The 26,706-nt window shown below is 33.3% G+C and overlaps 1 protein-coding gene across 1 annotated transcript in view; it reads right to left on the minus strand.

Moving 5' to 3' along the window:
- Positions 1 to 23,943, minus strand: part of st18 (ST18 C2H2C-type zinc finger transcription factor) — a 44,977-nt gene extending 21,034 nt beyond the window's left edge. The window contains exons 1-8 of the mRNA XM_066719656.1: positions 23,841 to 23,943; positions 19,904 to 19,955; positions 17,948 to 17,978; positions 13,968 to 14,155; positions 5,041 to 5,787; positions 3,796 to 3,930; positions 1,357 to 1,447; positions 516 to 608 (exon numbers count right to left, since the gene is read on the minus strand). Coding sequence (XP_066575753.1) covers positions 516 to 608; positions 1,357 to 1,447; positions 3,796 to 3,930; positions 5,041 to 5,787; positions 13,968 to 14,155; positions 17,948 to 17,978; positions 19,904 to 19,955; positions 23,841 to 23,843 — 1,340 coding nt within the window. The 5' untranslated portion in view covers positions 23,844 to 23,943. The remainder of the gene's footprint in view (positions 1 to 515; positions 609 to 1,356; positions 1,448 to 3,795; positions 3,931 to 5,040; positions 5,788 to 13,967; positions 14,156 to 17,947; positions 17,979 to 19,903; positions 19,956 to 23,840) is intronic.
- Between the last annotated feature and the right edge of the window lie 2,763 nt (positions 23,944 to 26,706).

Raw genomic sequence — 26,706 nt, forward strand, 5'->3', positions numbered from 1 at the left:
CAAGTCTAAAAATACCTAGATGTATTCACCAGAGCTATATTTAACTCATGTTTCATAATACTGCTGCAAGGCAAATAAGTAAATACTTGTCATCTGTCCTTAGATGTTCAAAGCAAACAAAATGTGTATATATTGTTCAGTAGAAAAGAGATAGCTGGACACTATATGGAGTTTACACATTAGAATATAAATGACTCACTCATATGAAATTCAACAGTAAGGATGTTCACAAAAATTAAGAAAATTCATTAAATATTAACCAGTCAAAAAATCGTCATCTGGATTGTATGTATTTACTTAACTTACATGTATCTCAATCCTTTAAAGAAAGCTTTTTACACTCAGTCCTAGGTCACTTATTAACAAGACATCAGAACTGTTAAATAAACTGTAAATGGAACCTAAACTACCTCTCCCTTATCTTCTTTGAAACCTCATATTTCTTTATTAATAGCAGTGAACATATCTCTTGTGCTGCTAATCACTCCCGTTTACAAATAACTCTTGGATCATACCTGGGGAGCCTGTCAGAAATAGGTCCACATTTCTGACTGTCATCCTGGGGTTTTATAATTTTTCCAGCAGCAGCAATGGGACAACCTGAAAGGCTGTAAAATATAAAAATCAATATAAAACAAATAAAGTACAATCATGAGTATAAATGGTATACATCAGTCAAGCAAGTCATTGTATTATAATGTACAGAACACATACAATGTTTAATAGCATTTAATTAAAAGGAAAGTAACAAATATGAAGACTTATCAGTCATTTTTTTATTAGTATTAAGATTATGTGTGGATTGATTCCTATGGAGCACTTTGGAGCTCAGCATTAAGAATGATAAAATGACAAATGTTCTAAAGTGGTCTCATTTAGTTGTTCTAGAAGTTATCTTAACAAAGACATATGAAAGCAGCTGAATGAGACCCCATTGTCTTTCTACTTTTTCATTACTAGATATCTTTTAGGAAAATCTACTCAGTAAACACTTTGAAAGTCAAAGTTTAAGAAAGGTAACATCACCGCAGTATAAGTATAAATGGAATTGAAAGATTATTATTAAATTATTTTAAAGAGCTTTGCTGCTTAGTTGTGTTATCATGACCGAAGTGAAATGCAGGATTTGAGGCCAGTCAGTGAACAATATATAGTATTAAAAAATGTAACACCTGGTGCATCTACTGTTACTGTAATTGGTCTTAAGAGTGGAAATGTCATGGCTTGGGACTTTTATTTTTAATTTGGTCGGATGGAAATGCACTGACACAAAACATACAGTAACTCAAATGTGATTTAAATGTAAAGGCAATCAAGTGTGAGAAAGCACTGCATGTGGCTGTGGAATTGACATACCTCCTGTGTGTGCTGCGGTTGCTGTTGACATGCCCCCTCCCTGTGCATCCTGGCGTTGGACACTTAAGGACATTCTCATGCATGGCCAGGACTGGAAGAAGAGAGCAACAGACTTGTTAGGGCTGAACTGTCTGCACTGCTGGCACCAATATCATAATTATTCTCTAAAATGTATAATTATTATGATTATTATTGTTATTGTAAGACATTTAATATTTGAGATAATTATTAGAGAAAAAAACACTTCCCAATATTACTGAATGATGATGATGATTATTTTCATTGCAATTATAGATCAAAGATTCATCTTTACAATTTAAAAGAAATTCAGTTGTCCTCATGTGATGGGGTGCACACACAATATGTTTTCTTTCCAAATGATAAGATTTGACAATTGCCCCTCATGGATTAACCAATTCATAAGTGTAAGATATTATTACCATTACCATGTGTAAATACATAGAAACAAGCTAATCATTTAAATAGTTTGCACATGACTTAATAAAAAAAAACTTTGTGCGGGTGAACCTTGTTTCTGCTTTAAGATGAATGTGATTTAATTGAACAAAAAGACTGTAGACTGTCAAAACCATCTGTAGTACAAGTATACATTATATCACAAGCACCTGTTTCACTGTGAGGTTGCAAAATATTTAAAGACCTTGTTGAAACATTGTCCATTCAAAACAGACTTTTAAAAACATAATTATCAGATACATGGATAGATAATGGCTTCAATTATGTCCACAGCATTGTAACCCTTAATTAAATATTACTTTAGGATTTGTTTACTTTAAGAATGTACTTTGTTTCAGCAGTAATTTTCTAACTATGGCAGAAAATGTGTGAAAACAACAAAGGTTATACACCTGTAGTCATGATCAAATGCTTTACAGTGTATGAACTAGTGTAATAATATGAGCTTGCTAGTATTTTTACTAAACATTTTTAGGGTGTAAAGATAATAACTAAAACTAAAATGGGTGGTTGCTGGCGATTTGTCAACCCGGGCACGCCCCCGTATTAATAAATTATAGGAGGGAATATGCAAAATCCCAAATTAGGTGGACAAACACAAAAGTTCCCTTAAAATTAGGTGGGCATATGCAAAGTTCCCTTAAAATTATGTGGGCATACTGCGTATACCTGCGTATGCCCTCATCTAGACCACTGCTCTGACTCTACATGGAAAGGGGCCTCGAAGCAATTCCTTAGCACTGGGTTCAACATGCCATCTTCTGCAGTTGCTCCAGTGCTAAATGGATGGAGCAGAGACCCACTTCTTATCTGGCAGTCTACTTAAGCATAGTATATTGCTTGTTACAGAACAGCAAATAGTTTCCCTGCCTTTCACTAAGATCTCCTTCATTAACAATGTGCTTACTTTGATCTGCTCAGTGTGGGTAGGGATAGAGCGTATTTCACAATGTTGAAGGTGATTAGCATGGGATGTGCAATAGTGTTAGTTTCAGAGGGTAGCCTCTCAGATTCTTTCCTCACTTATATCTCCTTCAATAAAAGCTCATATGGCTGCTAATATTTTTGGAAAGCAAAATAAAAAATCTCTGCTTGTTGTATTCTGCGGATTAAAAAGCAAAGACAGTGCCAATTTAAATTCAAAGTCCCACTATGTATCCTTAGTAACTTTTCATTTCTGCAGAGCACATAATTTCCAATTAGTTTTAAAGCTGTGCATGTGTATTTTTGAATGCTGAATTGTTCATCCCTTTGATTTGCAAATACTGCTTCTTGTTTTAGAACACACAGGCTTTTATATTGAAAAAGTTAATTACATTTGTTTGTTCCTTTTGTTATGCAACCAAGCCTACTTTCAAAATAATAATAACAAACAAAATAAGAAGAGGTTAAAGGCAAAGGTCTCAGCCACAGTGAATCAAAGTTCATCATTTTAAATTCTTCTAAAGGTACCTCATTTATACTAAAATGAGATTAAAAATAAGGTTTTAGTACAATTATTCATACAGTATGTATATATATTGTGGTGGTTTAAGCTGATTTAACACATGCTTTAGGCAATGCAATCTTTAATGGTAGTGAATTTTAATAAGGTATCAGCCATATGAAGCATTTCTGAGCAAAATACATTTAGCATTGCAGCGGTATAGTTAAAAAAAGAATCAAATCAGCTAAAATGCAACATTTTACAGATTTGCCTATTTATTTTTTGGTGCGTGATGAATGGACATACTTGAATCTATGATTTGTGTAAGGTTTTGCAACATCTGCATCTGTGACATCCACAGCTGGTTGAGTGATTTAAGGTCAGTATCGTCCAAAAAAGAATAGGCTATATGAATTTAGTCATACAAACAAATTACCATGTTTACATGGTTCCTAATTTGGGAAGCAACACAGTTTAATGAAGGCAATTGATTTTCTTCAGTATTTTGCAAAGCGGTACCTCTTCTGTGCACTTACTCTCAGGGGGCACTCTGACTTTATGGGGGCATCCAGATAGACTCCTGTGGTGTGGGTACAGCCCAGTCACATGACCAGTGCCATCACAGCCTGGTGTAGGGCATTTAATTTCTTTTTTATCAGATCGTGGAGAATCTGAAAAGGTGAAAGCATGATGAGAAGAAAGGTATAAAACGGGTGATGATGTTTCAAAAGGATTTGACATTATTTAATTAATTTATCTGTATATCTACAATTCACTTTTTTTTATTTCGTAGTTAAGCATTAGTGAATATTACCAGGAATTCAGAAGGTTTTACTCTAATAAGTGTTTATATTCTATTCAGTTACATTCATGTAATGAAATTTAATTAGTTATACATGTACAATATATGGGAGAACGCCCTAAAAAATTATGTGGAGAGCTTATGCTATAAGGAATTAGCTTTTTTCCAAGCATGAGTCACCTTCATTTTAGAGAATGAATGTCCTTTAACCAGGCTTGCTTACCTTGGTATTGCCTGTTTATCAGGAATAATACAAACATAGTTCAAGCATTGAATTTCATTGTACTATTCTGCATGAGTTTCCTAGAAATCTATTTAGAATCAAATAATTAAATAAAGACCATATTACTCTAACCACACACTTTTCTCATATATGTTTATATTTAATCTGTAATTTTAGTTAAGGCTGCAGTTTTAGGCAGGGCATTCACTTCTTAATGCCCATCCATAGAAAAGATTACAACTGGGATTATACATTTAGCAGCAGTCATTTGAATAATAAGTATAAAACATTAGAAGTACTAAGGATTTAAGACTTATGGTTATGGTTAAATATCTAGTTGATTCCTATACAAATTCAGTATTCTGACAATCCACTGAAATTTGTGAAAATTTACAGATTTAGATTTTTTTAATAAGTATGATTTTTGATCACTAAGAGGATTTTTAACTTCCCAGCCAGTGTTAAGTAAATGTTTATAAAAAGACTCTACAAGCAGACATAGGGGTACTGGAAGTGAACAAGTATTGTTGGACATATAAAATAGTTTACAGCATATAATTGCGATAGTTCAGCTTGTCTATTTTAAATTACTTTTAAAAACTAGTACCTGGAGCTTGCATCAGAACACTAAGCTATTTCTGAAGAATACATGTGTTATAAGTGGAATTATTGTAGATACTGGTGATATGAAACAGTATTTTGATCTGTTAATACACGTGCTAATTAAATATCTTTATATATCTTTACATCACGTACCTTTACATCCATTATAGCTTTGCCTGGCTTCAATGTCTATCAGCCTGTGGTGCCTCCTTTCCCCACTCATCTGCTCCAGTAAAAACCTGTCCATTTCCTTGTAAGCATTGTGGAGAACTTGTCGCTGCTCAGACTGCAGTGCGATGGCCTGTTCTAGGAGGCTCAAATTTCCTTTTGCTCTGCTGAAATTGAGGGTGCCCTCCGACACCTCCGATCTCCAGTCCTCCTCCCTGTCCAACACCTCTGCCTCATCTTCACTTTCACTTAAGTCCCTCCTACAGCTCCGGTCTCCTCCAGGCAGGCCATTTGTTCGCGTTGTCTGACCATCAGGATCTGAGTCTGTTTCGTCAGCTTCAAACTTTCTTGTATTGCTGTTTCTCCCCGGCGAATCTTTTGTGTTCTCTAACAGACTCCCATTCATGCCATTCGCTTGGGCAAACTTGGGCAAACTATTCCACTCATCACTTCTATTTTCACAGCTGTGTTCATTATGCCCGGAAGAGCAGTAAGTCATGTTCTGAACTCCCATCCTGGCATTGCTTTCATCCTCCTTTACTTGGTCTTGCACTTCACTTTCACTTTCTGCATGTGTGCAGTGAACTCCGTTGTCTTGCTGGGAGCTTTCAGCTGGGGCTTCCTCTGACAATTGTTGTGGTTCTGGGGCTTTTGCTACAGTATCTTGGTAGTTGTTAATGCAAAGGAGTTTTTCTGTATCAGGGCTTCCTCGACTTTTGTTTAAGCTTCCACCTAAACATGGCCAAAAATAAAGTTACTGAAACAGAGCATAAAGTAAAAATGTATATGCAAGACTGTAAAACATTGGGGATTGCTAGTGAACAAACAACCTGTTTGACCTCAAGTTTAAATTCAAAACACTCAAACCAAACAGGTTTACTGAGGAACCATAGTAATATGCAAAGAACACACCAGCTTCTTCCTTATTACAACATATAATTATTAAATATGTTATCTTAACTGCTAGAGGCAGATAGTGGGAATCACCAAATACAAAGGACTGAAGCTTGAGCGATATCTTCTCTCATAATACATCAATAATGGAGGAAGAAAAACAATAAAATACATTTTATTGACCACCTGAACCACCTGAAAAATAATATATATAACATTGTCAAATATTTAATGTCGGATGCTTCAAGGTATGCTTTTTTTTTTTCTTTTTACTAATTTTACTTATGAAGCTTATATGTGAACTATGTAAGCTATGTGATACAATATTTCATTTTAAAAATAAGTTCAAATCAAAACTTTGACCTACCCACCAATAACAAATTACAAACTTACCCTATCAGGTTTAAATATGTAAGTAGTAGAAAGTGGTTTCAGATAACAGATTCTGGCTTCTGCCATAAGGTATATGTGTGTACTTCATGAATCCAAAAACGGTGATTTGGTCTCGCACCTAATATGACTAATGCATCTGATATAACTACATAGTTAACATAGAAAAGTTCTTCAATTGCTGAATAAATTCATTAGCAAATGAACAATTAATTAAATACAGATCTGTGGCAGAAGATTCTGTTCTGTTTCACCTGTGTGGATCGATTGACAGCTCAATGTTTTTAACTGAAAAGCAAGTAGTTTGCCATCTACATTTAACTGAAAGTCACAGGCCATTACCTATGCATTTCACAGGGCTTTACTTCTGACACACAACATGCTTGATATGGAAGTTTTGCATTATTATTAATCTGCAAATGGATGCTATAATATTTCTTAATTCATACATAAAATGCTTTAGGGGTTGGGAGAGGACAAGCAGCAAATGGGGTTTCTAGTAAAAACATGTACAGTTAAAGAACAAACTGAAATATGGCGTTTCAATACAAAAGCATTTTCAATCGGAAAATACATTTGCTTTTTATATTGCTTCAAACAGGATGCTAGATTTAAAGAGCATTGTATTCTCTTATTCTTTTATGATGACAGCCTTGAACTAAATCTGTTTCAGTGCAGCTCTGTTTCAGTGTTATGCAAAATATACCTCCTTATTCTAAAATTTCCACACATCATAGAATATAGTTCCATCCTATTTTCATTATAAATACTCCTAACAATTCAATAAAAATTCCATATAAAATATATTCATTGTTCATTTCTATTAGAGTAATTTTACGCTTATAAGATTAGATATCAGATTTTTTTTAAATGTGTTTCTGTATAGATACAGCACAAAATGTTAAAGGAGACATTTATTTATTTCCTGTTATTTAGCCTAACACCATCCTACTCCAATTCTGTAGTGCAATTTATGTATCTACCAAAAATTGTTTTCATATGCATTGTTTTTATTCATTACATTTTCTGTCCCAAAATACCTCCTCATTAGTAAAAAAAATATTAAATTGTAGTATTTTTAGTGAGGGTTCATCTGCCCTTTCCCCTTGGCAGAGCATTTCCAAACCAAGCACTGTCCTATTTTTCCCTGGATGAACCTTATCAGACAATGCTGAACAGCTACTTAACCTAGGCATGCAGAGGAGGGCTTGACTAATCTGTATCTTACTTCTTGGATTAACATTGTCTGATTTTCCTAGCCTGTGGAAACACAAATGCAAATGTCGACCTTCCCATGGGACTCCAGCCAAGTTTGGCAGATTGGGTGATACTTGAACACTCGACCTTCTGGACACATGGCCAGTTTTATAAACAATCAAATGTGAAATTTTAATGCAAGGATGGTCAATAAAGGCCGTGAACAACCACCATTGTATAGGTTATGCAAGTATATCTCAATCATATATCAATGAAGGGCTAGAACACATTTGTGCAAGATCATTAACTGAGTTGATTTATGAAGGACTGCAATGAATCAAAAATGTAAGACCTTGTGTGTCTCCAGGACCAGATTATGCCACCTGTGTTTTACAATACTAGATTTTTGACTAACTCTGTGATTGGATTAGAACATGCATAGAGGTTTATTTATAATGACAATAAAAGCAATGCTCTGTGTTGGACTTTTCATTTGAAAAATTTGTATATTGTTACTTAATAAATACATGTTAAAAATGCATGTCTATTCAAATAATTAAATATTTATCATAACAGCGTATAGTATTAATATGAAACATGCACTGATTGAATCAAGTAAGGTTTATAAAACATGCAACAGCCTTTTTTAAAACCTGGAAGAGCACTGGAGCTGCTTGATAGTCATAATTAAAAATGTATTACTATTTTATTTTATTTTAATTTATGGGCCATAGCACTTCACTCCAATGATCTGCTTCACTGAGTACATCGCAACTTTAACAACTGAGTCATCCAGCTTTGTAACTTGTGGAACAACATATGCAAGCTATATTACTCCTAAGAAGACATTGTCCTATACTTCTGATATATTGTAATGTGACCGTGTTGAGCTTTGGAATAGTAATGTTTGATTAATTGCATAATTACCCATTAGTTATTGCAGAGTATCTATGAGAAAATAAAACATTACTGCAAAAGAAGTAAAACAGACTATTCTGATTTAGGTTTGACATAGCCTTTACAATGTTCAGTTTATGCCACAATAAATCAGTTTTATGAAGATAGCCATTAAGGGTCTGTTTAGCTTCACAAAGCCCTTTTTAATGACACTTAAAAATAAAAATACACCAGATTACATATATTCATAGTCAATGATCAAGAATGGTAAGCTATCATCTGGATTGATTCAAGACAATCTCTTCTGATCCGTCAAATCATTAAAACTTACTTGCTGTTAAGTCTCTTTGGACATAAGGGTTTAGCAAAAGCTAGTTTAAGTAGATGATAGATCTATCCTCTAAAATAACTGGGAGTCACGGAACAATTTATACAAAACCCAGAATAAGACCATTAAGGAAAAGTAGAAGATATGATACATTGATTATGTATTTGAGAATGACTTTGAACTACACATAGCAGATAGGCATTTTACTAAAGAAAAAGACATAAAAAAAAAAAAAAGTTATATCTATAAATTCATATATATACATAAAATAAACCCTCCAGGCAGAGAATTTGGTTTCCTGCTTAATTTTTCCACCAGCTCTATGAAACAACAAATGCTGGTGTCAAAAAACAATTTTAGTACCTTGCAGTATACATATATATAAACATATACATATGTTTATTCCAAAAAAATTTGCTTAGTACAATAGTAATACAAATAAATTAAATATTAGTATTAGTAGTATTATCGTATTATATTATGATACAAACAAACACTGCTTGTCAATTTACCGTTATGTTGACTGCAGATTATTATTTTGGTCTCTTTTTAAGTCGGATTGAATATCTTTCATTCTGTTCTTTTTATCTGCAACTGTTCTTCTGTATATTCTTTAAAAATAAAACAGTACTTCATTTATTATGATTAAAGCTTTGCTGTATCCAGACCAAACTGGATTTGTGAGGTGTGCAGTGGTCTGATAATAACCTGCCTACCTTACTGTAGTGGGAGACATTTTAATCTAAATAGATTTGAAAAAAAAAAAAAAAAAAAAAAAAAACAGTGAGCCCATCCAACAAATAGATTAAAAGTTAGTCAGTTATGCTTAGTTACAATTAGCAGAACAGGCAATGAGCACTTGTTTTTCATCCAGATGGATGCACAGCCTTTACAAAAAAATAACAGAAAAAAATCTTGGATCCCTACTGTGGTTTCTATATTGGAACAGGTGATCGGTTTGTACTCCAGAATAGCCATTACCGGAGCTCTGCTGCAGAGCAGAAGCTTGGCTCACATCGACTGCAGTACTGCATGACCAAATGGGAGGCTTTTTTCCTGTTATGAAATGCAGATATTCACAGCATCCCACAGGCACTCATTCTTATGGCTTTTTTCACTCTAGCTGTCATTTGATTTTCATGCACAGACGTCCCTTTTAAAGCATGCCGCGATCTCAACAAGATCTTATGTCATTTTGATAATGTGAGTCCAAAGACATCTCTTCAGATATAAACAGGAATCAGGAAAAAAAAATACAAATTAAGTTTTCAGAATATCCCTGCTGATGGTTAGGGGAGTGCAAAAAGGGTTATGATAATTGTAATGTAATATGAACTCAGGAAACAAATAAATGCCATTTCCAATGAATCTGCTCAATTCATTGAGCTATTCTCTTGGTCCACTTAACTACCCACATGTGTACAATAATGAGTTGTAGACATTATGCCTAATTATGCATATTTGGACTGTGTTAGAGGGCCTAACAAAAGCTCTCGAAAGCAACAATTACGTCTGTTGCTTGGTTACATAGTTTAAAATATACCTATTAAGTGCAGATTATAGGGGACTAAAATGCACATGTAAACCACATGTATTGTTGCCAAAATGTTGTTCATAATTCAGTTCATTAGAAGCTCACACTGTTTTGTCTCTAGAAAGGACAGTGCTTTTAAATAAAATATTAATCATCCTTCATGGAAGGCATTTTACTGTATTGTTGCCAAAATGTTGTTCATAGTTTGGTTCACTACCACTTTACATTGACAAAAGAGAATACTTTAAATAGAATATTTACATGTTATCCTTAAGGGAATGTATTGCACTTCTAAAAAGATAACTCTTGTTATTCAAGTCTGAGATATAAAAGCATTCCACAAGAACTGAAGGCTGCAGCATTGGGCTGGCGATGCAGTATTTATAGGGGGAAGCCCTCAGAGTGTTTCAGTACATTTTCAGTTGTTTTGTTGACCTGCACTGGAGAGGTAGATTGTATCTGCTTTGGACACCGCAATGTATCTGAGACAGAAAGAACAGAACCCAGGGTGGGTTGACATTAATATTGCAAACCCTGATGTGAACACTTGATGTATAATAAAAAACACATTTCAAATGTATATCAATTCCTGGATCTAGGATTACATTCACTGGCCATGGTTTCTGGCCTACTACTCAATTACTACATTGTGCCAAAGTCAAATTCTAAATAATAATGCTTTGGACTGAGCACCAAGTGGAGAAAGGTATTTCCTTAATAAGTTTCAGAAGTCTACACTGGTAATTTGATATTGATAGTGTTATTTGTAAACAAATATTTAAGTCATTAACACTTCTATTACCATTTTAACATATTGTATGTAATGCTTGCTAATAAATAATAATAAATACATGTTATAAATGCATGTCTATTCAAATAATAAAATATTTATCATAACAGCATATAGTATTAATATGAAACATGCTGATTGAACCAAGTAAGGTTTATAAAACATGCAACAACCTTTCTGTAAACCTGGAATGGCACTAAAGCTGATTGATTGTAATACTATTTTATTTTATTTTTTAATTTATGGGCCAGAGCACTTCACTCCAATGATCTGATCCCTGACTACATCACAACATTAACAACAAAATCATGGAGCTTTGGAAGTCAACTTGTGGAACAACATGCAAGATACATTATTCCTAAATAGAAAATAAAACATTACTGCAAAAGAGGTCAATTAAACTGCTCTGATTTAGGTCTGACATAGCCTGTGCAATGTTCAATGTGTGTATGTGTGTCCACCCATATTGGCGGGTCAAATGGGGGTCGGTGCTTCTCAATGTGCAGGACTGGGCTTTATAACCCCAGAGTGCCGTGGGGAGAAAGACATTGCAGCTGGAGGAAGTTTCCTTTGATTCCTCCCTGTCCCCAGCAGCAGACCTGCATAACCTCTCTGGGGTAGGTTGCGTATAACACATGATAGGATCCATTGGCTCTGAGTGCTACACACCCCCTGCACAAACACTAACAACCAGTCTGTAGGGAGTGTATGATGGATGAGTCCAGAGCGAGATGTTAAAAGATATATGGAAAATACTAAATTATTTAATAATAAATGAAGTGGTAACTAAATATATTAACTAGTTAATTTTGACTTTTTTTTTAAATGTATTGACTTTCTCATATCATTTTATGTAAACAGAACATTGAACAAGTACCCTTTTGTCAAACTGAGTTAATAAATGCAAAGCACATTTAAAATACAGATTTCCTTTCCTCGCATAACCACTAGCCCTCACTCCTCATTGCAACATCCACCTGTATTGTTGAATAAGCCACAGCTACTACATTCACACAATGATACTGATTTCATGATATCAAGCTTGTACTAGCCAGCTATACATCTACTGGCTTTATTACTTTAAAGTGTGAGTAATATAAATAATAGTGAATAAGGTAACTTTATAAGAGATACCACAAATAGAGAATTAAAAAAACACGAATCATCGTATGAGATTTGCACTCTATATCACTTTCATCTATTGTATTCTCCTTATAGGCTGTGATAATGGCTCACCCTTAGATTCATAATTTAGTATCAAATAAAATAAAATAAAATAAACTATACGTCTGTATTCTAGGTTTCTGCCCGGAGAATTCTGACTTGTTCTGGGGCCGGATTAAATCAAACCTTTGATCCACCTGCCAATAGCAAACTACAAACCTATATGTCATAGCGGTTACATTTTGATTTAATTATTTTTAAAACATAATCTTAATTAATCAGCACAATGTTCAATTCACAACTTTCTTTTGAAACGATGTTATACTATATGAGATTAATTTACTTTTACGTTTTTGAAACTTTACTTATTTATTAAATAAGTATTTTCAAATTGTATTGAATTCAGCCCGAGAAAACTAAAGACTTCAGCTGAATTACACAGGAATCAATGGAGTTGCAATCAAAGTTTATACACCTCCTGTCTTAACATTGTTCAGTCTGGATTTTTTTACATATTTACTCAAATAAGTAAAGTTGAATTTATAATATTGATTTAACTATGAATCTCCAAATTACATTATTATAAATGAAGGGTGTTAATACTAGACTATAACTGTATGAGAAAAGTAAGAACAAAAACAATCACCAACATTTAAAAATATAAATAAAATTAAGCCAAAAGTAGCTAGCTGCAATAAACTCTCACAAATAGTCACAAAACTGTGCATCAATTACATGTAATTTTAGATAAAAATAGGTGTATTGCATATACATTTATATTTATATAAATGATAAGGAAAATATATAATATTTCTTAATTCTTAATTCAATGTGTATGTACTTCAATCAAATAAACTAGCTATAAGTGGACCCAAGTAAATTATGCAAAATAATTTGATAAAAGAGGTCAAAATACAACCCTTGTTATAACACTGGCATATGCAAATTAGGGGTCAGCAGTTCAAAGCTCATCTATGAAGCTCTGGATATAAAACTTTCTTGTATTGTGTAAATTGTTTGGATGTAAGCTAACATAACATTCAATTAAATGGAAATTATGTCAGTGGTCTGGTTTATAAGGTTTGTGCAACCTTGAATAATTTGATCTATTCCATCACTTATTTTCAAGGTTAATTAAAAGGACATGCAGCAAGGACCGAATCTAAACTTTGCCCTACTCGCAAATTGCATATCACAAATACCCTGTTATTAGCACAAGCAACTTTCTACTACTTATAAACAAAAACACAATAGGTCATCATTTTATACTTTGCAATTCACCGGTAGGTCAAAGTTATGATTTGGTTTAAACCTAAAACTAAACAGTTTATTATGGTCTTAATTGGCAAATATTTTGGTAGGGATATGCTTAAACTAATATATATGTAATTAATGAAGAGCTGCAGACACATGAAATAACTTTCCGTGCAGATGGAGCAAACTAGAAAAGACGACAATGTAAACGGTAGCAAAAACATACAAAGAAAGTGCTTGCTTAAATAAAGGATAAAGCAGATTGGTTGTCAAGAAATAATAAAAAAATATGAGGATGCAACAAATGACCAATGAATACCCAGCAGTACAATACTGCACATTCAGAACACAATCACTGTGGAATGAGAAAAAAAAGAAAAAAAAAAGAATGCAACAGATGGTATTTAAAAATTCAGCGTCAATTGTTCATCAAAACAGACAAAAACAACAGGACATCTGTCTACCTGCTGGAGTGTCAATGCTCCTCAGCCCGTCTTTGTCCTCTGTTTCTGCCAGGTCCTCATTCTCCTCATCACAGTCATTGCTGGGGCTGTAGTGGCGGGGTTTCATCAGAAGAGACTTCCTCTTGTTAACTGGGGCTCCACACACGACTTCCTGGGCACTTCTTTTCCTTGCCATGGAGCCATAGGCACTTTAAAAAGCAGACAAAGAGCAATAAAGCTCAAGTGTTGCTATGGCTACATATTTGGGTGATTTCTTCATCTATATGCAGAGTTTGTTGACTGTTTCTGATCTGCATGGAACGCACTCTAATTTTTAGCATGTTTCCAATAATTTGCCATCTGGATACTAAAACAAATATGAAAAGTCTTCAACATACCAAGAATCATATCATTCAATTTCAAATGCTATTAAAACATAATTTATCCTTTGAGTGATGGGTAGCTGTTGTTCAATTTGTACAAAGATAGTTTTTACTATGGCGTCTCCTAGGAGTCAGAACAATATAATGCATTTTAAAGAAGCGATTTCTAATAAAAAAAAATGTTGTTGTTCATCAGAGTGAACTAAACAGGGTATAGCAGACTTTTATTTGTCATTGAGCTAAGTATTTTTGTATTAGTCCTACATAGATAGATACATTTTTCTTTTGTGATTTTATCTTGATATTGACCTATTTTTTAAATGAAACAACAAACTCAAGTGCTGCCTTTTTATGCAATCATTTTCAGTCCTTTAGTTTAGTAACTCTAATATGAGCCACTGTAAGGTATAGCAATACTGGCCCTCAGGGAAGTGCTATGAAAACAGTGCTATGTTTGTTCTGACAGTTATAAAATACTGTAATCTCTTCGCAGTAAACTGAGGAAAACACCAAACGAGACCCTTATGATATAGACTCAGTATATGCTGAAGAATACAATTGCATTGTAGACGTATGTGTAACCACAATAGAACTCTCTATTTTTCCTAACGAACATTTCATTTAAAATGTCAAAATAGTTTTAAGTGATTACAATGACAAGCTCTGTTTTTGAAACACCAGCAGTAGAAATATCGCCATTATTAGAATTATTAGACAAATAATTACTTACAAGCACATGGCAATTCTTTTTCACTTACTAAAATATAACATTAATAGGAAAAGTCTGAAATGATTTTAGTTTATAAAAAGTTGATACAATTATAAAATTATTTAAAATTACTAAAATTAAGTATAATACTAGTACTACTAATGAATACTACTACTACTAATAATTAAGATAATATTATGACTGTTAATGTTCTCAAAACTGTGCAATAATGAAAGATTTGTGAGCTGCAGTTCATTTGACTGGCTGCAATATGGTATTACTATATTACTTTTGCTACTTAATAGAGTAGCAAGAGTAATGTAGTAATACCTTTTTACAGTCAGATTACTTTTTAAATGTATAATATAAAATAATGCTGAATAAAGAATACACAATTGTATGAATTGTCCATAAGAAATAAGTATTCAATCAAACAAATATAAAGTTAAAGCGGTGTCACTAATAAATTATAAAAATTAACATAATTGAAGCTTCAAAACTTAATGATGATGACGATTATTGGTATTATTATTATTAGTTATTATTATTATTAACTACATGCATGGGTAGAAGTATAAACTTTAAATAACTCATACAAATTGTTCTGTTTGTTAATGTGCTAATATATAGAATGTAGCAAAGAGAATCAATCCACTTAAATGAAAATAAAAGTAATGTGCTCATTGTTCAATAATTGTTAATTACACTACTTCATAGGGAGTGTACTGACCCCTTCCTCCAGGATGACTAAATGACAGGCCAAGAGAGATTACTGAAAAACTTCAAGCTCTGTGTATAACAAGGACATTGATTTGCACCAATTAATCTTAACTGATATGTATTTAATCGTGTGTTTTCTTTCTTTTCTTTTTTTAATGAAAGCACATTTTAATAACCAGAATTCACTCCAAATGAGTCAATTATTTCAACAAAAAGCAAAGATAGTGACAGTACAGAGGCATTTCATATACTGTAGGGGTCAGGTAATAGTGCTAAATTAACATGTTTCTCCATCACAATATTATAAGGACATAGGAGTTTTCAAGGTTGGGTAATTTCAATGCTCTCATGTGTTCCTGCACCTTTTATTCCAATGGGATTTTAAATATTGAGTCAGCTCATGGGACAATTAAATAATAATAATACAAAACTCATAATTGCTTGTTCAGGATATTAGGTTTACATTGAATCACTTTAATTTGATTATCACCAAGGTCAGGATTTCCCTACTACAAGTTCGTCCCATCTTTTCATAAAAGTTCATAAAAGTAAGATATACATCACAGGAGTTCAATGCAATTGTAAATGTGCCTGAACATCTCAAAATTAAATGACAAATGACAACCACACCAACAGGGATTATTTTTCAAGCATGTTTGTGAACTTTTTTCAACTGAATTCTATTCATATGAAGCCAAATTGTGAATGTCCTCAAGTTGTACATTATTGTAAGGACATCAAATGCCCCACATGTCTTAATTTGATGCTTAATACCTGGGCTTTTTCAGAATCACAGTATCAATGACAGGTATACATTTTCATAAAAGTGAAATTGAGAGACTCCCCCACAATATAATGTGGTTCCAGTATTCTCTCCAGCCAATAGTGGAGAACTCACTGCCCCTGTCTGGCTGATAGTTGCTGCCATCAGGCACAGCAACATGAATATCCAGGACTGTACATTGTGGCAGAAAGGTATGGGGATAGACAGTTTCCATAAAGGCAATAATACATTTGATAGAGCCTTATACAAGTGTTTTATGAAGGCTATGCTAACTTTCTGTTGAACCATAATTATACTTGTTAGGATTGTTGTTTTATTATTGCTTTATTAATACCCAACTAAATTAGAGTTGAAGTTATTCATATGTAAACAAATAATGACATACATTAATCATTTGTAAAGGGAAACATAAAGGAACTACAGGGCCTGATGCTGATGCCTTACAATGATGAGTTCAGGCATTTTAATGATCCTTTAAAATGTGTCAAGAGTTTATTCTACCGTCTCCTATTTTCAGTCCATCTTTTCTGTGTAAACCAAACCTAATTTAGGTCTAATATCTGTAAAAGCATTGATGGTGTGATTAGACTAGGTGGGTCTTGAACTACTGGATGTCACATATGATGAAAAAGACCTGTAATGTCCACAATATTCAGTGATAAAGCTCAGCAGAAAAACAAAAACAAATGGAGAATAGCATTGTACCCCTAAGTCTGTAATGACTTCTTCCTTCTTTGAAGACTACAATTCAGTTCAAGCTTGTCTTGGACTGTGCTCTGCTAGTCGGGCTCTGGACGCTATGTGAGTATAGTGAAAGTCCTGGGAGTGTATATATATGCATATGGGGGCTGAGAGAAATACTTATTTTTTCACAGAATGGTTTAGTCCATGGCACAGGACACAGAGGTCATGGCCATCCTGAGGAGGTAACTTTGGTTTGCAGCCAAATGAGACATGGCTATCAATATGAATCAGCAACTATTGTGACTTTTTTTCAGACATATATATTTTTTGTTATGCAATAGTTAATTGATTTATAGTATCAGTTTACTTGAAACTAGGCAATAATAATTTGCTTAGATAGTTTACCAAAATATTCCCTTTGGTATCTTACATTAGCTACTATTACAATTGTGAAATAAATTGCTAGTTTAGGTTTAAAATATTACTTTAAATAATCTGGTCTTTAATTGTATTTGCTTTATCTTCTGTAACTTCCCAATATGCCCTTTATATATGATTCAATGTCGTTGTATTTTTTAAAAACAATTGTATGCACGCGATAGAATGGGCCTGTTACGTCAATATCTTAAGCTTATCTCTTTTCTGTGTGAAAATCTAACATGAGCCTTTTATTTCTGTCTTTATTATTGTCTTCATGAAGAGGTCACGAACTCATCCTTACCTGAGAGCCTGTGCTATGGAGTCAACTGGAACTGTCAACATAAGGAAAATAAAGTGAGAAAAATTAATTTGTTTACATTTCCACTGTAATAGTCAGGAACACTGCACCTGTCCTACTGACAACAGAACTGGTTCTACAGCAAGGACAAGTGCGTCTTGCTTGGATAAGGAACACTGCCAAAACAATCAGCATGTGATTTTATGTGGAAAACCTTTCATATAGCACAATCAAAACTGCAGGTTCTTGAACTTTGTCATTATTACTCTTCCACAACTAAACCAAACACACACACACACACACACACACACACACACACACACACACACACTAAACAGATTTACAGAGAGATTAAAAGAGAAAGGGCATTAATCAAACTATTAGCAAACAAACTCTTTACCGGAGGTAATGATTTATTAATGTTTAATTGACTAGGATTAGGCAAATATTGTATTGTGAGATTAAAAACATATTTGCTCACCTTCTAAAATAAGTTTAAATATTCATCAGATTTATTTTATGAAATGGAGTATTCTGTAATAATACGAAAAACACACTTTGAAATTTTCCTGGAACTTGTTCAAATTATCTGTTTTATGTACTTTCACTTTCAATGCCTATCCCTGGAAATGTATTTTGAATTTAAAAAAAACTTTATAAACACAAAACATCATTTCACTTTTTTTACTCTGGGGCTGTGAATCTGTTGTCAGTTAAACGCCTTGGCAGACACTTTCTTAGTTAATATTTCAGTACCTGAAGGGTCTTTGCCACAAAAATATGCTAAACATTTTAAATACAGATCTGTCAACAGTGTCATAGTACTTTGTGTATTTAAAAGCAGGAGTAGCAGAAATCAACAGAGTAATGGAAGACTGTGCTGAAGATCAATAAAATATGAGACATGCAATTTCTATAACATACCGAGTTTCTAAATACATATTTACATTATAAAATGTGGCAACTTGTTTTTTTTTTCTTTTTTTAACAGCAACAAAAACGTTCCATTTTGTACTTAACATTTTTCAGTCTCCTTTTGAAAATCAAAGCGCCTCTGAATAATAAGCTTAACTGTTTGAGGTGGCAGGCGGAGACAGTTGTAGCCACTTCAGCCAGCCTCTTGGGGTTTTCTTTGTTCTTTCTATACACTGTGTTTAAACTGGGTTTATATGTCTTCTAGTGCATGTAATGTACTGCTTTGACTGGTTACAGTTTGACAGCATGGTTTCTAAATCATATTCAAATTTATTTCATCAGAAGAGCACACTGAGATGCAAAATCTCATTCACAAGTACACCCTATTTTCATAGAGTGAAACCAATAAACCTTCCATATTTTTCAGAGATGTATTAATGACTACACTGGTCAATAAGAGTAGACCTAAGAGGCTCTGAACACTTGAATCATGGTTTCCCTACCTAGCTATTTTAATAAAAGGTATAACATAAATGTACTTCTTAGCTAATTTGTGCTAATACTGCAGTTTAATGAACTCATCCCCATGTGAAAAATGTAATGCCTATGCTCTTCAACTTTAGAAAAACATCCAATCTAGAATTGAAATCATACTACATAGATACTGAATGCTGTGCATGCAAATTACAAAGGAAATCAATACAGGAACTTCCATGTTTGATAGTGCATTGGTCAAGATGGTCACGCTTTACAATAATGGGCACCAATTCTTAATTAATTGATGTATGAATACCACAAAAATAACATGTGAATACCTTGTGCACTACATAGGAGTTCTGCTGTTAATCACATGTATAACAAGGTTAGGGTCTAGGTTAGGGGTCAGGGCTTATACATGTGATCAACATCAAAACTCAGTGGAAGTGCAGGAGGCATTCATGTGTTATTCCTGTGGAATTCATACATTCATTCAATAAGAATCGGTGCCTATTTTTGTAAAGTGTTACCATCAAGATATAGAGATTCACTTATTAAACAACTCACCCGTTCTTCCTTTGCATGTCTGAACTCTTTTTTCTTCAATTTCTGATTCCATCTATAAAAGGAATATAATGTATTTAGCGGTGTAATAGTTTGTATGCATTTTATAGAATCTCAAAGCATAACACAATGTGATTAGCTTTCTTAGCTGAGAAACCACAAGCTAAATTTAAATATATGGCAAACAAAGCAATTAGAGAAGGACCTCATGTAATTTGTCAGAATTTAAAAAATACTCCACTGTATAATACAATATAGCATGTGCTAATCATGTCAATTGCTTTTGACCATTTTATAATTTTCCTTTACATTCAGATTAGTAACAGGATGTTCAGTAATTCTCTATCATTGTTGTTTAAAACTTGTTTCTGTCTTATCTTCCATGATGCTTTATGATCATTTAAAAAAACACAAATTGAGAACCAAACAAGATTAATCTATAATCATCAGCAGCTGTGCTACTCACAGAAATCTGTAACTAACTTTGCAGTTTTCTGTCTCCTTTGAAATAGATTTATAATCCACCGTTTTTTTATTATTCATTCAATTTAAAAAGATTCAATAATGTATTGTGTAAGGTTTTTTGAGGCATGTTAATAAAAGTGTATATGCATCAAACATATTTAATGAGATTCACTGCTTCTTGTATCCCCCTAGACCTACCTCCTTTCTACAAACTGCATAGAATGAAGTGATGGTGCTGCCATTTGCCTTTTATTTATGTATCTAATATTCTAATATTTTGGTAACCTATGTAAGTGTCTGTGATCATTTAAGTATGTAGAGGTTGACATTTTGTGTACACTGTTTAAGGATTGTAAATGATGTTTGAAACTCTTGTATTAACATACTCCTAAAAACGCTAACAGATGGTGTCACAAAGACAACTGTCTTGACAGCATCAATGTTGGCATCTGACGCTGTCATGCAAACGCAGCATTGTGCACTTTCAGCGTGCTCAGTAGAAAAGTTAGTAAGCAATACATTTCTTGACTTTAAACATTGTGAGAGCTACATTAGTCATTTTGTCACTCAAACATAGTGCTAACTGTATCTACAACTGTAACTGTATCTAAAACTGATAAACCCAGGTTATTCTGAAATTAGAATTGTATGATTATATACTCTAATATGGTCACATAAAAAAGGCCTTTGAAAAGACGACTGGTTTATTTTAATATCCATTCAATCACAGTTGCTAAAGTATAACAATATAAAGTATGCACTTTAAATTTATTTTACATTTCAGTTTGTCAAAAGAATAATTAATTGCACTTGAATTTAAGTGCATGAGAATTCAACATAATGAATTATACAATAATGTAAAATGATATAATGAAGCACAGAAATCTAAATTGATAGCCAACTAAAACACTGCCTTCATCAATAGAATTCCAACCAGTTACCATAAAATCTCAATTTGCCTTATATGTGCATACAAATTTTCCATTTTTCAGGGGAGAAACTGGCATATAAAGCTTTTAAGCCAAAGGGGATAACAGAATTCCAGATGCTCTACAGCCATATATTATACTCAAGCCTCATAATTAATTCCTATAGCTGTGTTTGCAAACATGTTTGGGATTTTGTAAATCTTACACAAAATGTGTTTAACGGGAAGAATGTTGCAAATAAATCAATTGATTAAGTAAATAAATAGCTAGATAGGGCTCTGTATGAACACTGTGATACAAATTCAGAGCTGTATGACAATAAAACCTGTCTGTACACATATCTAAATTCATACAAAAAGGCATAGCCTGCAAATGAAAACTTTAAAAGTTTCTGGAGAAAACATAATGGAAAATTATTATATTAAAGTGCTGAAGGTATACAGTATATATTTTGACAAAAATAGTTGATAAAAACCATCCACTTTCACTCCACGCTGCTTACAGATCCCAAATAAAACCTATTAAATATAATTATTCCAGGCTGATGGCTGTGTATAGTGGTCACAGGCTCTGAAACCTCTGAGTCACAGGATACGCTGTTACTTCACTGGTAATGGGAAACATGACTCCTCTTTCTCGTTTGCTGCTGTGATTGAAGGCACTGACCTGTCATACATTTATAATAGGGGAGCAGGTGTGGCAGTGATGGACCTTAATTTCCTTTAATAAACCTTTTATGTGCCACACTCTTACTGCCACGCTGTGCTCTCTAAGGTCCTGCTCATAATAGGTTCATTACTTTTGATTACTATAGCCTATTGAGACAAACAACTCCCAAACACTATAGATTACATTCTGTAAAACTAATGTACCCGATTAGTTCATTACACTCTTCCACATCACACAACAACCAGCAAATTTAACAATAGCTCTTGAAAGATAAAACTATTAAAAGTGTTGGTAATGTTTTTTGCTCTCTTAATAATGCTGCTCTATTTAATCTATTTTTTATATGTTGTGTTAATAAGTTGTTTGCTACAAGGGTACTTCATTGTCTTTTAAAAAAAAAAAAATCCCTTTGTTCCACACAATAGGATAAATACAATCTCTCACTGCATGTTTATGTGTGTATAAGTAAATATAAGTAAATGTTTGTATGTATTTCAGTTTGATGAAGTAGATTTAAACAGGCATAACATTAGTTTTTGACCATCCATTTGTTGTCCTGTCAATTTCATCTCTATTAAAATATATATTTAAATAATCAATTAGATTTAAGTACACAATTTCAATTAATATGAAATGCATTTGTTGAGGTCTTTCATTGCAAATACAATTGTCTGGAGTTTCTCATTGATGTATTTTTGTTACATAAATCTGTTAGCTTCTAACAATTATTTAACATTTCAGAGTATCAAATTACTCCCTTCTTTGAACACCATAGCTTTGTCAAATTAATCCTCTTGGAAACAATTAATAACTTAAAAAAAATCTAATTATAAATTATTTCACACCCCCACCCATTCCTTTGTGAGTATGAAAACAATACTTTTCTTAAAATAGACTACAAATGTATGTATGTATGCATATTACATGTAAGGTCTTCTGGGATTCTGGGATGCAATTACCTGGTATGTGTAAACAATAAGAAGTCAATTCTTAATTTGTTCAGCAAATCAGTGCTTATTTTAGTAATACAAAAGGAATGGTCAGACTAAAACAAACAAACAAACAACATACAATTAAAACTAAGATACCCCCTTCTCCTGCCTAACAAAATATGTATATATACATTCTATGATATCTAAGACATTTATGATATTATGAAATCTGTAACTCTCTTAAAAACATTTTTAAAACAACAGTTTTTTATTCTATGTACTATGGTACAAATAAACAGAGTCAGCTGGTAAGATTTTGCTCAACATGTACATGTTATTGCCTAGTGTTGTTAAGTCCATCACATTTTAAATATTACCATACATGTCAGTTCAATATGCATTAATATTAAGCCACTTATTTAGCTGTTAGGGAATCTGTACCAATACTGATAAACCAATAGATATGAAACCATGAACATTGAGTGAAAATCTATGGTTAGGTCAATAACTACAGTAAGTCTACTTACTCCAACAAAGATCGCAATACAAAACAATCTGGGACAATACAATTTTAGTTAACAAAAATAAAGTGTAAAAACTGGATTGTAATAACTGTATATTGTTGACTTATAAATAGCCCTAGTAAAATATGTGCAGTGAATATCTTGTGATGAGGCCCTTAGCATTATGCAGGTAGAGACACACTAACACATTGTGTGGACAAGAGCAGGAATACTGGCTCATAAATTGAAGCTAATTTCTAGCACAAACTCTGTGCAAGTCACGGGAAGTGGGTTTACTGGGACCCTTTCTCAGGGACTCGTGGAAAATAATGTAAACTTACCATCCTTACAAACCTCTGTATAGTAAAAGCACATTTACTCCACATTTAAAAATCACCATCATCATCAACATCAACATCATCTTAAAAATGTTCATTATTACCATTGTCTGCTTACAAGTCAATTTACAAGATGTCCCACAAAGTCCACAATGGTGAGTGCAACCACTGGTCCTTGTCTGCTTCAATAGGCAAAGGTGAAATTCATTCTCTGGAGACAGAAGAGCAAAAAAAATATATACACACAATTCCAATGTTTTCATTAAGTGTAAATTCAATTTTGGGGTGTGCAAGGTTCAATAACATCTCAAAACAACAGCAATGTGCTACACTTTATACATCAGATACGTTCTCTGAAACCAAACGAACAGTCTGTCTGCATCCTTTGATTCCAAGGCATACTTACTAGAGGAAGATCAGACTTCAGGAAAATTAAATTAAATACACGAACAGTAGATAATCCATAAATGTCAAGTACTCCCTTAAAAATGTATTGTTGACCCCCAGAGGAATACTAATTTGCCCATTCATAGTTTTTTATTTTTTTATGAAAAGTTACATTATATTTTCTCACAATGAATAAGATAACAACAGCAGTACCCCAAGGTTATTACTTTGTTACCTCAGAAAATATATTGTGAAGACATATGGGACCCATGTAGGTGGTGACTGTATGAAACAGGCTATTCTGTTTAGTCAGTGCATTAATCTAAACAAAGCAATGTATCACTCACATGGTTAGTTTTCTTAAAAATATAACAATTTTTTGATTAGAAATTGAAAATAAAATATGCAGAATGGTAATCGATATGTTAATTCACAAAGGGAGGCAAAAATAAATCAGTAAATAAAAAACACATTTTACAGAAGTAATATATTTGCATGTTTTCCAGTAAATGTATTAATATGCCTTTATTATGTAACAACACAAATTAAACCAATTCTCACATACATGTCCAGAATATGGCAAACAATCACGTTGTGATTCTTTAAAATTGTATTTCACTGGAACCTGCTTGAAAAAATGCACCGTGGTGCAGTAGGGCAAAATCAATCAAATCCATTTAATTCCTAGATCACAGCAACAGAAAAGTTTATACGAGGCACCTGCTGCCGATACCAGCAAACAATGTGGCTACACTGGGCTACATGTCTCTATGGCTATTTTATTAAATCAAATGTTTATGTTAAGTTCTAAATCTAGCTTCCTGACAACATTTTGTACAGCAAAAGTTTTTAATTATACATTTTTTCAGATCGTTCCAATACACAATGTTTTTGGTGAGCGGGGCACGGCTTTGCCCTCTGTTATGCCCTTTGACCCCTTCCAAAAGAACAGTTTAAAAGTGCAAGTGTTCTGGGTCTCCTGTTTCCTATGACATTATGGGTTGTTATTTGTGTTACAAGTTCAGGGAAATGATCGATAGTAATAATAAATAAGTATTAATGTAAATGTATCATAAGAAAATGTGCAATTAAAAAAGACTTCAAGAATACTTGTCTTCCTTAGTTTTCATTGATTGCTTTGTATCATTTCTTCATGTTTTATTTTGATTTGTATATTCTACTTCATCTTAATGTAGATATCACATCTAAATATACATTTACATAACTCTTTCTTGTTTAAATTATTAATTTTGTCTGAATTGACCATACTTTACAACACATAACATTTGAATGCAACTGTGCTAGTGCTGTCTTTTTAATAAAAAGGGGAAGAGCTTTTATTATCTCAGCAAACGAAGGAAAAATCTGAATTGGAGAATGAAAAACACGCTGCACAGTCTAACAAGCTGTGATGCAGCTTTATCTTTAACAACTTATTATTAGGATGACAGAAATCTAATTGCATGCGTGTAATTAATACAAGCCATCCCAAAGAGAAAACAAGAAATACAATGGGGAAATGGTACAGTGAGTTGTGCCTACACACATCAAAGATCCTATTACTGAAACATTAATTTCTTTTACCACTTGTAGGAAAGAAATATAATAAAGATCTTAATTATGGTAGTGTTTACATTTTACAAACTGTGCAAAAGGACTCCCTCATGTCAGAGTCATTTGCATGACAAAAAAAAAAAAAACACATCCAAGAGGTACGTCATCTGCTGAATCATAATTTCAGTTATTTCTTATTACAAATAACATTTCTCATCGGACTGGTTTTCCCTATTCAGGGAGCTTGGCAGATTTCTCAAGGGAAAAAAAAGCTTCCTGATGCTCACAGTTTCTATGTGGTAACCAGGCCGCTTGCTGTCAGAGGCATCAGCCCTCTGCCCTAACCCCATCTGCTGTCTTTCCCATCCCATAAGGCTGAGGGAGCAAGGAGCACAGCTGAGGGAGTTACTACTGTAACACACTTATTCCCAGTTCCAGCTTGTTGGATTCAATAACTGCAACTTAAAAATAAAAAAAACTACTTTAAATACATTTGTAAATCATGCAATTAAAAAAAAAAAATCTATAAATAGAAGGCAGCAATAAATTATATACATAGACTACAAAGATACATCAATAAATACAACTAAATATTTTTTACAAGTTTATTGCCACGCATGATCTCATTTGTCATGGATAATTTTGTTACCTGCACATCACTTTTGTCAACATTAAATGAGACGTGTTTTCTCTCATCTGTAATGCATGAAGTTTACTATCCAGAGTCTAGATCATTAATGGAAATAAGGAAGAGCAGTGGGCATGAAACATTAGCCAGTTGTCAATCGAGCTATACAGTACCTTAGATTCCCACAGTTCACAAATTAAAAATGTATAATGTTGTGTTGATCTTCACTAGATGTCTCGATAACCTTGCAGAATTTGATATCTAGTTCTCTGCAGGTAATTTGTATTTTTGATACAAAGCCCCCTTCTTCATTGATAATATGCATAATACTATATGTATTATTGCACTTGGTATTGCTCTTTATTTTGTAAGTAGCCCTGGATAAGGGCGTCTGCTAAGAA

The sequence above is a fragment of the Amia ocellicauda genome, chromosome 2 (genome assembly GCF_036373705.1).
Source record: "Amia ocellicauda isolate fAmiCal2 chromosome 2, fAmiCal2.hap1, whole genome shotgun sequence".
Taxonomy (NCBI): domain Eukaryota; kingdom Metazoa; phylum Chordata; class Actinopteri; order Amiiformes; family Amiidae; genus Amia; species Amia ocellicauda.